Source organism: Thalassophryne amazonica, chromosome 1, assembly GCF_902500255.1.
Source record: "Thalassophryne amazonica chromosome 1, fThaAma1.1, whole genome shotgun sequence".
In the NCBI taxonomy this organism is placed as follows: domain Eukaryota; kingdom Metazoa; phylum Chordata; class Actinopteri; order Batrachoidiformes; family Batrachoididae; genus Thalassophryne; species Thalassophryne amazonica.
Genome location: NC_047103.1, coordinates 150,139,366 through 150,152,080, shown reverse-complemented (window position 1 = coordinate 150,152,080; position 12,715 = coordinate 150,139,366). Strand labels below are relative to the sequence as shown.

General features: G+C 44.8%; 1 protein-coding gene across 4 annotated transcripts in view; it reads left to right on the top strand.

The window, feature by feature from the left end:
* Positions 1 to 12,715, top strand: part of nbeal1 (neurobeachin-like 1) — a 159,555-nt gene that overhangs the window by 111,213 nt on the left and 35,627 nt on the right. For all 4 annotated transcript variants that reach the window (XM_034175856.1, XM_034175831.1, XM_034175848.1 and 1 more), the window contains 11 exons: positions 2,304 to 2,462; positions 3,250 to 3,409; positions 4,492 to 4,580; positions 6,342 to 6,953; positions 7,412 to 7,587; positions 7,675 to 7,963; positions 8,109 to 8,417; positions 9,772 to 9,921; positions 10,037 to 10,194; positions 10,377 to 10,501; positions 10,934 to 11,060. In XM_034175856.1, the coding sequence (XP_034031747.1) occupies positions 2,304 to 2,462; positions 3,250 to 3,409; positions 4,492 to 4,580; positions 6,342 to 6,953; positions 7,412 to 7,587; positions 7,675 to 7,963; positions 8,109 to 8,417; positions 9,772 to 9,921; positions 10,037 to 10,194; positions 10,377 to 10,501; positions 10,934 to 11,060 (2,354 nt within the window). The remainder of the gene's footprint in view (positions 1 to 2,303; positions 2,463 to 3,249; positions 3,410 to 4,491; positions 4,581 to 6,341; positions 6,954 to 7,411; positions 7,588 to 7,674; positions 7,964 to 8,108; positions 8,418 to 9,771; positions 9,922 to 10,036; positions 10,195 to 10,376; positions 10,502 to 10,933; positions 11,061 to 12,715) is intronic.

The following is a 12,715-nucleotide window of genomic DNA, read 5'->3' as shown; positions in this document are numbered from 1 at the left end:
CTGCGGAGGAAACTCATCTTGGCCGCTTGTACTCGCAATCTCGTTCTTTCGGTCATGAGCCAAATCTCATGACCATAGGTGAGGATCGGAACGTAGATCGATCTGTAAATCGAGAGCTTTGCCCCCCTACTCAGCTCTCTCTTCACCACGACGGTCCGATACAGCGACCGCATCACTGCAGATGCTGCACCGATCCGTCTATCGATCTCACGCTCCATCCGTCCCTCACTCGTGAACAAGACCCCAAGATACTTAAACTCCTCCACTTGAGGCAAGGACACTCCACCGACCTGAAGAGGGCAAAGCACCTTTTTCCGGTCGAGAACCATGGCCTCGGATTTGGAGGTGCTGATTTTCATCCCGGACGCTTCACACTCGGCTGCAAACCGCCCCAGTGCACGCTGAAGGTCCTGATTTGACGTCCGCAAACAGCAGAGATGAGATTCTGTGGTTCCCAAACCAGACCCCCTCTACACCCTGGCTGCTCCTAGAAATTCTGTCCATAAAAATAATGAACAGAACCGGTGACAAAGGGCAGCCCTGGCGGAGGCCAACGTGCACTGGAAACAGGTTTGACTTACTACCGGCAAAGCTAACCAAGCTCCTGCTGTAGTCATACAGGGCCCAGATAGCCCTTAGCAAAGGACCCCGGACCCCGTACACCCAGAGCACTCCCCACAGGGTGCCCCGAGGGACACGGTCGAACGCCTCTCCAGATCCACAAAACACATGTGGACTGGTTGGGCGAACTCCCATGAACCCTCGAGCACCTGATGGAGTGTGTATAGCTGGTCCAGTGTGCTGCGTCCAGGACGAAAACCACACTGCTTCTCCTGAATCCGAGGTTCGACCATCGGTCGAATTCTCCTCTCCAGTACTCTGGAATAGACCTTACCGGGGAGGCTGAGGAGTATGATCCCCCTATAGTTGGAAAACAAACATGCCGGTCCCCCTTCTTAAACAGAGGGACCACCACCCCGGTCTGCCAATCCAGAGGCACTGTCCCCGATCGCCACGCAATGTTGCAGAGGCGTGTCAGCCAAGACAGTCCCACAACATTCAGAGTCATAAGGTACTCAGGACGGATTTCATCCACCCCAGGAGTCTTGCCACCGAAGAGCTTTCTAACGACCTCGGTGACTTCGGCCTGGGTAATAGATGAGTCCGCTTCTGAGTCCCCGTCTCTGCTTCCTCTTCGGAAGACGTGACGATGGGATTGAGGAGATCCTCGAAGTACTCCTTCCACCGCCCGACAACATCCCCAGTCAGGGTCAACAGCTCCCCATCCGCACCGTAAACAGTGCTGGTGGAGAGCTGCTTCCGCCTCCTGAGGCGTCGGACGGTTTGCAGAATCTGCAGGTGGTGAACCCACAGGAGGGCGGGCCCACGTCGCTCTTTCGGGCTGAGCCCGGCCGGGCCCCATGGGCTAAGGCCCGACCACCAGGCGCTCGCACGCGAGCCCCAACCCCAGGCCCGGCTCCAGGGTGGGGCCCCAGGTCTGCCATACCAGGCGACGTCTCGGTCCTTGATTTTTTTTACTGGTCATGGAGGTTCTGAACTGCCCTTAGTCTGTATGCTGTCAAGGAAAATTACTTTTGTTTTTGTTTTGTTTTTTGTTTTTCGCAGCCAGGCTCCTTCTGCTGGGTTAGAGTTGAGCTCAGCTCCTCTCAACTGCCTCGCTGCTGCAAAATACATAGCAGACAGGAGCCAACGATAAATGTTAGCTTTGCTAATTAGCAGTTAGTGAATTAGCGGAACTGTGCCCACCACTGGATGAAACATAGCACAGACATGAAGAGCACAGGCTACAGAGGAGAGGTGGCAGTATTGAAAACATTTGGGAACAAACCAATAAAGAAGTCCTATGTAACAGCTCATGTAGAAATGTAAAATCAGCGTCGCTGACATGTAGGTAGTTTTCCGTAAATGTAATCAGTTCCATGTGGTACAGGGGCTGTAGGAACAGTGGATGCATAACACTTCTTTCCCATCCATTCCCAAGTGATGCTGGGATGAAGCCATGATAATGTGCTACATGAAATATAAATGAGGTGTTTTGTTGTTTTTTTTTTTTTAGAGTTACGAGTTATTCCAGAACAGTGTGCAAATGCAGTACACTTTTTATGAACAGCGAAACAAAGGAAGCCTGAAAGTGTCACTATGGAAATATTTTGTAAGGCACTTATTTGATTGTGTGTGTGTGTGTGTGTGTGTGTGTGTGTGTGTGTGTGTGTGTGTGTGTGTGTGTGTGTGTGTGTGTGTGTGTGTGTGTGTGTGTGTGTGTGTGTGTGTGTGTGTTTCAGCTGTGTGAGATGTTGGAGTTGTTAATCAGTGTCCTACAGAGCAGTCCATCCAGGGATCAGATCTTTCTGCAGCTGTACGAGCCTGGGGCGGCAGACTCATGCTATGCTCTTCTGCTCAATAACAAACACTCAGACCGACTCAGAGAACTTGTCTTCAAGGTGGGTTATAGCCAGTCCAGCGATTTAAATGCTAGTTATCCATTTTAAACTGAGTTTCGTGGGTATTGGGAAGACTGTTATAAGGTTATGGGATAACAAGCATATGTATGTTTGTTTGCTTGCTATCATGACTACGGAAAATTGAATGGGCCAATTTTATTAAAACCCATGAAATCTTGGTGCTAACACAGATCAAGGAGCAGGTCCAAACTTGTTCCTTAATGGTGATCTTTGATCCTGATTACAGGATTAAATAGTCAGCAGTTAGAATCTAACTTCAGCAATCAGGCTTAAAGGTCAAGATATGAATCAGGATCAAAGATCAGAAATCAGATTAAAGAACAGAGATCAGTGATTGGGATTAAAAGGTCTGCAGTCAAAACCAAAATAGTGCAGTCAGTATCTAAGGTCAGTTAACAGCATCAAAGTTTGTAAGTTTAAGATCAGAGATCAGTGTTTAGATTATTTTTAAAAAAAAATAGCTATCAAGATCCAAGTTCAGTTGACACAGAGGTCAGGAACATAGTCAGTGAGGAAGGATAAGGATCACAGGTCAACAATTTGGGGCATAATTTAAATTCAGAACAACAGTAGGGCTTTGGCTCAACTTCTTCTAGTTTAATCATTTTTAGTCTAGTATTGTTAGCCGTACTGATTTTCGCACCAACGCATCTTTTTATGCAGCTAACTATGTGGTGTTACATGTAGCGTAGCATGAAATTTGGAATATCATTTGTCGATGTTTAATATGTTTTTGCATTTGAATAAGAGCCGGTTCTCTTTGCAGCTGTTTGAGCGCATGTTGCGCTGCGACCGCGTCTATGAGAAGAACAAGCAGCGTTTGCGGCTGAGGGAGGCGGGTTATTCCGCCTTGTCACTCCTCTTTTCTGAACTTCAGATCACTCCGACTCTGATCCGCTGTTTGCTCAACCAGGTGCTCCACACAGGTTAGCATTTAATGTTTTTTAAAAATAATAAAAATCCACTTACATTTTTATGCTTTATATTCAGCTGGCTGTCTCTGCTTTGTTTTATACATGTTAATATTTACAGCAGGTGCACTTATTCTGTAAATATAGCTTCACTGCTGTAATCAGTCATATACCCTGCTCACCTTATGTATACACAACATATATACACAACATATACACAACAGAAATAAATACGGTTAGTATTCTGTAGTGTTTTTTTCAATTATTATTATTATTATTATTATTATTATTATTATTATTATTATTATTATTATCATTATTCACAAGGTCTGTTAAAATGGCGGTCAGTGTGTGAACGCCCACTTTCTTTTCCCATTTACCTGGTGATCCATGGACAGTCCTGATCAAACTTATTGGCACCCCAGGTATATTTTAAGTACAGAATTTAAAATATGTTTAGAATTAAATACAAATGAACCAGTTTTGTATCATCGGAATGTTGCATAAAATATTCAACAAAACTGAATGCTTTCAAACAGTTTATGCATTCAGTCATTTCTGAACACATGCTTATGTGGGGGGTTGGAACCTATTCCAGCAGTCACTGAGAGGCAGGCTACACACTGGTAAGGCCGCCAGTGTGTCACAGGGCCGACACACACAGACAGACAAACATATTCACAGGTGCATTTAATTCAGTCATTAGTTCATCTAATCTGCATGTCTTAGGAAGTGTGAGGCACCCGAACCACCTGGAGGGAACACACTCGATCACGAGGAGAACATGCAAACTCAGTGCTGCCCATTTTCCAAAACTGAAATAAAAAATATAGACAAAATCTATATATGACGCAGTATACTGCTTCACTATTTTCTTAATGCGCTCATACCACTAGTGGTGTCGAAATACAACTCTGGTAAATCCATGCCCTGCAGTTGAAAGATGAACAGCCGTCTGAAGAGGCTGAACTGATGAATGGCCCTCACAGACAGAATTGATCCACTGTCTGGAAATAATCACACAATAGCATTAGCAGTTTGAAGCTTCAGTCAGTATTATGTACAGTAATGGTGTCTGTGTGTGTCTGAATCTACAGACCAGATAGTTAATTTCAAGGATCTGATGGCACTGGTCCAGCTGACTCACCGCTCTGGACCCTGCGTCCGCCTTATCATTTGCAAACGGGTGAGGAAACACCTGCACTTAAGTCCACACATGCTTTCAGTGTTGATTTCAGATGTTGTGTTACAGCAGACATGAAAAAAGACTTAAAATTGCATTGATGCTTGATTAGAGTTTCATTAAATTACAGTTTCCTTTCATCCAGCATTTCTTTACATCCCTTCACATGCTCAGACTCACAAGCAGTACAATTCTTCTTTGTTGTTCCGCTCGTTGTGTACTTTGTCACTTTGTAGTTTCAGTTGTTCATTTTAAAAAGTACTAAAAGCAATATTTTTCAACTGTCAGATTTGATGTTTAATGCTCTCCATTTTATGTCACATTTTTATGGCTGTATTCTCTTTGCTACTATAATCATTAAAGTCCTGCCATCACAAAAATACGAGGTCTGTTAGAAAAGTATCCGACCTTATTATTTTTTTAAAAAAACCTTATGGATTTGAATCACGTGTGATTGCGTCAGATAAGCTTGAACACTCATGCGCATGCGTGAGTTTTTTCATGCCTGTCGGTTGCCTGTGAGCAGGCTTTGAGTGAGGTGTGGTCCACCCCTCTCGTCTATTTTTTTATTGTGAATAAATGTCTGAACGATTTGGAGCTTTGCTGCATCAATTTTTTTCCAGAAACTGTGAGAGACCTCCAGGTGGACACTGTTCGAAAAATTAATATGGCTTTCAGGGACGATTTTATTTCAGGGACGTGCGGTGGAGCAGCTTCTCTTTCCATGACAAAAACTCCTGTAACAGTGAAATGTGCCGTTCATTTTTAAACTGGACGCTGTCTTGATCCGGTATGTCATCTGACTAGCACAGGAATTGTGAAAAGACGTGGACATCAGCACTTTTCTGGCACATTAAGACAGATGTGCTGAGGAGTTCCGCGCGTTGCGGTGCAGCTGCTCGGCGCAAAGCAACGCCGTGATGAAGCCTCACGGGACATGTTCTGGCATGTCCAGCTCATGCACAATCACAATCGGATATTCACATGACTGGAAAGCAACCGGAATCCGTCTGAAATCCACCTGAAAGCTGTCCTGAGAGACCAACACCGAGGTGGTTTTGTCCCGCGTAATGAACGGCTCCGTGGCGCGTCCCTCCGCTTTTCTTTCCATGAAAAAAACTCCTGTAACGGTGGAATGTCCCGGAAAAAGTGCTGATGTCCACATCTTCTGCCTTTTTGTGAAAGTCAGACGAGGTCCCGGATCAACAAAACTTTCATGTTGGAAATGATGTGGTTGTTCCAGCGGGGTGTCAGCCTGTCGATGGGGGCTGGGAGCGCGCCGCGCTCTCAGCAGTTGTGGGCCGTCCTTAAAGTGGCAGTAACACCCCGTAATGTGTTTAATCCCCATAAAATCGTCCCTGAAAGCCATATTAATTTTTCAAACGGTATCCACCTGGAGGTCTCTCACAGTTTCTGGAAAAAAATTGATGCAGCAAAGTTCCAAATCGTTCAGACATTCATTCGCAATAAAAAATAGACGAGAGGGTGGACCACACCTCACTCAAAGCCTGCTCACAGGCGAATGACGCAACCGACAGGCATGAAAAAACTCACGCATGCGCACAAGGGTTCAAGCTTGTCTGACGCAATCACACGTGATTCAAATCCATATGGTTTTTTAAAAAAATAATAAGGTCGGATACTTTTCTAACAGACCTCGTAGTACTCTCACGGTAACATCTTTCCATTAGCTGTTGGTACATCGTGCCATTTCCCTGCAGATCTAAGCACATTTTTGTGTTTTCTTTGTTGCTTTGTCTTCAGGTATACCAGCTGCTGCAGTCTGAGCCCGATGCCAGTGTTCAGATCTCCAAGCAGCGGTGTTGGCAGGACACCCTCTTGCGGCTGTACCTGAAGGGTGAAGGTTCCTCAGCACTCCAAGGAGCTGACACCATCAGCAACTGCAGCCTGGAATTTGGCACAAGTCGGCCCAGTAGCAGCAACGCTAACCGCTTGGAGCTACCTCTGGACAGAAGGTCACGAGCCAGCAGCTCTGCACCACTGGACCGGTTGGATGATGACCATCTGAGCATAGGTGATAATCGTTCTGTGGACAGCCTGGAGAATGGCGACGTCATCTCCTTGCTGGATACACCGTCCTCCTGTGCCTCCACTGAGCCCCAACTCCACATCAAACCCTATGTAGTAGCAAAATCAGGGGGCTTGACTCTGGATCTGTCCCATTTGCAATCATACAAGGGAGTGGAGAGCGGTAGCCAGACACCTGGCAGCATGCCCAGCACACCATCTCCACTGGAGACTTCCAAGACTTTTCCTGGGGGTTCCAAGAATCGTGATGCAACTCCCTCCCTGAATGAAGACAGCTATCTATTCAGTGACAGCATTTCACTGGAGGAGTCCTTCACAAATGCTGAGGTGAGATGGCTGATCACAGTGCTGGCTGGTGTCATCAGGTTTTTTTATTTTGCTGAGCTAGTTCTGAGAAAGCGGAACATGTGGGAGCGGCATTATTTTACAGCTGAGTACACATCACTGTCAGTAGTTCAAATGCCCATTTACTCACTGCCCTCTCTTTAGATTCCCTTTAAATTGCCCAATGTAGCGAGCATGGAAAAATGGAAAATGTCATGTCAGCAGTCTCATTTGTTATTCATCTCTGTAAAGACATTTTCTCAACTTGTGGGAGTTTAAAAAAAAATTACTTTATTTTTCATAATCAGTCATGTACTTTTCATAATATTTAGATCATTGTTCATTGGGATTTCTTTCTTGTCTATACACTATTAACTACTGTTGCAGTGATTCTGTCTGTCAGTGATTCATTAATCTAATATTAAAACCTATCTATCCCCCTGTTTTGTGTCCCCACCTAGCGGGCAGAGGAGGAGCTTTGCAGCATGCTGCTGGAGATAGTAATGTGTGTGATGTGGAATGGTATAGAGGGTTCTGACGATGAGGCGTGGTTTGAGCGTGGACAGGTCTTCTCGGCTCTCACCAAATTGGGGACTGCTAATGAGCTGCTGCTTCCAGTTGACCAAATCAAACTCAGGTCAGACAACTGTTAGGCTGCTACTAGTGTTGGTATAGTAAAGAACTTTGTTACTAGTCATCCTCCTTTCTCTCTGTACCACTTCAGCCTTATGGAACGCATGTTGGAACGGGCTGTGAGTGACAACCGTGAGGCATCAGCTGCCACATTGCCACAGAACACTGAGAATGCAGTGCGGCTGGTTCACATTTTACAAGATTTCCTACAAGCAGAGGGTCTGATCAATCCAGCACTTTGGACAGAGAAGGTTCTGGAGGAGGCTGTGACACTGATGGACAGTCTCATGGTATGGTATGCTTCTGGAGCACAGTGGTTCCAGCTGTCCCAAGTTGGATTGAGGCTTCTGCTGGGCTTCATGGCCCAAGAAGACCCTGAAGTGAGCTTTTTTCCTCCACCTCTTACATCAGTTTGTATACTTGTTTATTTTTGTTTATTTATTTATTTATTTTGGTAGTTTAAGGACATTACTTGGCATGGAATCTTTATACCTAAATAACGCCTGTCTTCCATGTGATAATCAGGTATGTGCAATGGCTACCGCCAAACTCAATGGCATCCTGCAGACCAAGGAGGTGTCCAGCCAGGATGAGGCCTGCTACCTGCTTGGTAAGGTGGAGGGCATCCTGCGGCGCTCCATCCAGGAGCAGACTGAGGACACCTACTCCTTCCTCGTTCCTCTACTGCGAACACTGTTGTCCAAGGTCCATCGCCTTCTTTACATGGAGCTGCACCTCCCTCAGCTCCCTGACACCAATGGCAGCCCGTCGTTCTTTGAGGACTTCCGGGTCTACTGTGATTCACCAGAGTGGCGCGTCTACCTCGACAAATACGTGAGCTTAACATTAACGCACTTGCTTATAATGTTTAAAATTTAGATGATACTGGAATTTAAAAAAAAACATACAAATTAAGAAACTCTTCAGCGTAGCAGGCAGGGTGCATCAAACAAAAATCAAGCACTAAGAGCCTGATTTACTAAGATCTCAGATAACCAGTGCTAAATTTTCATGGGCAATCCAAATTTTTGTCTGTTGGGGTGGAGACAGCTCTGGGGGTGATATACTAAGACTAATTATGCGATTGATAGCGGCTGGTAATGTGACGTAGACAGCAGTATCTAAATGAGCGTTTTGTGCATGTTAATGGCCGTAAACGCAAGATAAAATTCAGTCAGCCGCTTGCAGATATGCACCTTGTTGTTCGTTAAGCAAGAACTCTGCCACATAACTGAGCGTGTTTGCGCATTGGCATTTAAAAAAACAAAAACACATGCACAAAATAAAACAGTCTGCTATTTAAGACATTTAATTATTGTTCTATCTGTAGTATTTAAACAAACTGCTGAATAATTGTGCTACGCTCTGCCAGACAGACAACTGTACTCCCAGTTCTCTGCTTTCCACCAGCAGGACGCAGCATAATTGTTCACCAGTGGCAGTAATGACCGCGTATCTCACTAAAATGTACTTTGTGCTCAGTGAAGAATATAGCGGAAATGTTACACACCACTTGTTACACATGGAAACATTTATTCTTAAAGTTGCTAACACAAAGTCAGCTGTTAACTCTTTAAATGTGTCCGACATTTGCAGTGAATTGTTTTATTTCATTTTTATATTTTAATTTGTGGAGGCGGGGTGGTGGCCAAGTGGTTATTGCACTTGTTTTCAGGGTGGAAGGTTCCCGGTTCAAATCCCGCCCCTGCCACATTTCTCCATGTAATGCACTTTTTTGTTTGTTTGTTTTCCGGGTGCTACGGTGTTTGTGCACATTTTAACACATGCAAACCTTTAGTAGATCATGCCCTGAATGTTAAGCAAATGACTGCTATTAATCATAACTAGCAATATAGTAAAGCTTCAAGTAGAAGTAAATGGTAAATGGACTGCATTTATATAGTGCTTTTCTATCTGCATCAGTGCTCAAAATGCTTTACAATAATGCCTCACATTCACCCTGATGTGAGGGTGCTTCCATACAAGGTGCTCACTACACACTGGGAGGAATAGAAGATTAAAGACCTTGCCCAAGTACCCTTAGTGATTTTCCAGTCAAGCTGGGATTTGAACCGAGGATCTTCTGGTCTCAAGATCAAAGCTTAACCACTAGACCATCACCTCCCCAATCAGTTCTGTTAGTTGTTTTCTTGTGATGTTTCTTATGAGTTTCATTATTTGTCTTCAGATTATTCCATATATGAATCAGTATGAAATTGAGATGTTCAGCCAGGGCCACGAGACCATGGCTCTTTACTGGAAGGATTGCTATGAGGCCTTCATGGTTAGCTTGCATAAAAGAGAACGGGAGAGGGGTGAGAGCAAGATCCGCTTCCAGGTTAGTTAGCTCATTAATAATTAGGTAATCATTATAGAGTCTGAGTTTGAATTTGACAACTCTTTCCCTCTAGTTCTGTTCCTACTGCCACTCTTGTGCATTCTACTCCTTTCAGGAGCAGTTTGTGGAACCTTTCTCTCGTCGAGGCCGCCAGGAAAATCTGCGCTATAATAGCATGTTGAAACAACAGCACAGCCAAAACAGTGCCACCCTCAGGCAGTGGAAGGCAGCGCGTCGGGGTCTGGTGTGTGAGAGAGGACCCTGGGCTGACAGGTACTGGGATTAACTTCGTTTCCCTCTGTTCTATGTTTGAAAGTAATATGAAAGTTAAAAGGTAGCCCCTAAGAATGTTACATGCACTTTATATTTTCTAGCATAAGATGAGAATAGCAATGATAATAATTGGAAAACTAGGTGTAAAGCAGATATGTCTGTATTGAATCCATTTTACACAGGCAACAAGACGAGATGCACTGGAGGGTGTCGAGTGCTGAGAACTACTCCCGTATGAGGCTGAAAATGGTTCGTAATTACAACTTTGACCCTCACCGTGAAGCCAGCGCTCTCAGAGATAATCTGGGTAAGACAACCTTGTGCTTGTGTGCTTACAAGTTACAGTGTCTTCCTGAATTTTCTGTAAGATTTTAGGTGTGAGTGAGTTTGGACTCACTGTCACTATTGTTCATAGTTGGTGCAGTTCCATTATATCTCTTAAGAAACAGGTGCCTAAGTAATCTGATTAAACTGAAACCTTGAGTAGCCTTAAGGCTGCAATTTTTATTGGCTCATTATTGACTCTTTTCGGGTCAGGTTTGTAATTGTAAAGACCTGAGCAGTTTTTCTGCATCAAACAGACTGTACTGAAATGTGAGGCCTTTTGTTCTTTCCAGTTATACTATAGTTTAACAGCGCTTGACAGCCATGTGGGGAAGTTGATTTCCTGTACTGCCTTGTGATGCACTATTCTTGGTGACTTGTCTCAGCTTTTATTCATCTCTTCTGCTTTGCTCAGGTGTCCATCAGCAGAACATAAACCCAGAGTCGCTGTTGCTGGAGGCTGTGAAACAAGTCAAAGTCAGTGACCTGGAAGATGACATCCTGGAGCTGCCAGAGGATGACCCTGCTAATGCCAACAACCAGTCAGTTACCAGGCATAAGAAAAGTGCTGATACAAAACATCAAACTGTCAAATATATAAAGAGCAGTGCGCTTAAAAAAAACTAATGCATCATGCCCAAGCTACTAATTAGTGAAACACACCATTAACACCAGCAGCATTTGAACATCTTAGAGTCTGTTTGTACTTTATATTCACTATGTGACATGCATGTCACATTCAACTGTAAAAGTCATTCAGTGTAATATCGGGCCCATTAGTTTTAGTTGCAGAAGTGACAGACTAGAAATGTTCTAGGGATGCACAATATTGGAAGACACTGACATTGCAATTTTTTTTTTTTTTTGCAACATATATTGCATTGGCGGTGGCACAGTGTTGTTTTTTCGAGCCATGTCCGACCGAGCCCCACGCTTATAGACCCGGCCACCAGGTGCTCGCCCCTGTTGTTGGACTTCTGTGGTGGTCATGGATTGTCCATAACAAACACCTTGTTCAAGCACAAGGGTCTTCATATGTACACTTGCTACCAGAGCACCCTAGGTCAAAGGTCAATGATCAATTTTGCAATCATGTCATCAGACCTGCAACAGTGTGTCTTGGACACTAGGGTGAAGACAGGAGCGGAGCTGTCAACTGATCACCACCTGGTGATGAGTAGGGTCAGATGGAGGGATAAGCCACCAAACTGACCTCAAAGGCCTGAACGCATGGTGAGGGTTTTCTGGGAACGTTTGGTGGAAGAGCCTGTCCAAACAGCTTTCAACACCTCCGAAGAAACATCTCTCACATCCTGAGTGGTCCATGTTCAAGGCCTCCATTGCTGAGGCGTCTGGTTTGAGCTGTGGCCAGACTATGGCCTTTTGTGTGTGGTTGGCATAGGGTTCTCTGGAATCAGCGGAGGCTAAAAGGACTGCAGCCTCAGTGGTGGCTGAGACAAAAATTTGGTTGTGGGAGGAGTTTAGAGAGGCCATGTAGAGTGACTTTTGGTCAGTCTCAAAGCAGTTCTGGCAAAGTGTCACATGACTCAGGAAAGGGCGGCAGTTCTTTGCCCGGGCTGTGTTCAGTAGGGGTGGAAAGCTGTTAAACTGGACTGAGGATGTCATCAGGCAGTGGAACGAAAACTTTGAGGATCTCCTTCACCTTACTGACATGTCTTCCATTGAGGAGGCAAGAATGGAAGACTCAGACAGATCTGTTACCATCACCTTAGAAGAAATCACCTTGGTAATCAAAAAACTCTTCAGTGGGAAGTCGCCAAGGGGCAGATGAGATTTGTCCTGAGATGCTGAAGCCTCTGGATGCCATTTGGGTGTCAAGGGTGGCACACTTATACAATGTTGCATCCAAGTTGGGGACAGTACCTCTGGATTGGCGAGCTGGATTAGTGGTCCCCATCTTTATAAAAGGGGACTGGAGAATGTGTTTCAATTATAGAGGAATCACACTTGTTGGGTGCCGGTGTCGCCGACCAAACGGTCCCCTCTAAAAATTGGTCCGCCCTGCCTTCACTGTGCTTTCACTGTGCATGCATCTGAGTCTGACTCTCTACACCCAAAGCGATCAAAGGGAATAATGTGATTATTAGCCATCAGCTGACAAAGTAAAACCTCTTAAATCATTCTAAAGTCCATTTAAAGCAGAAACAAGGTTGTTTTATGCAGGACCCAGGTGATA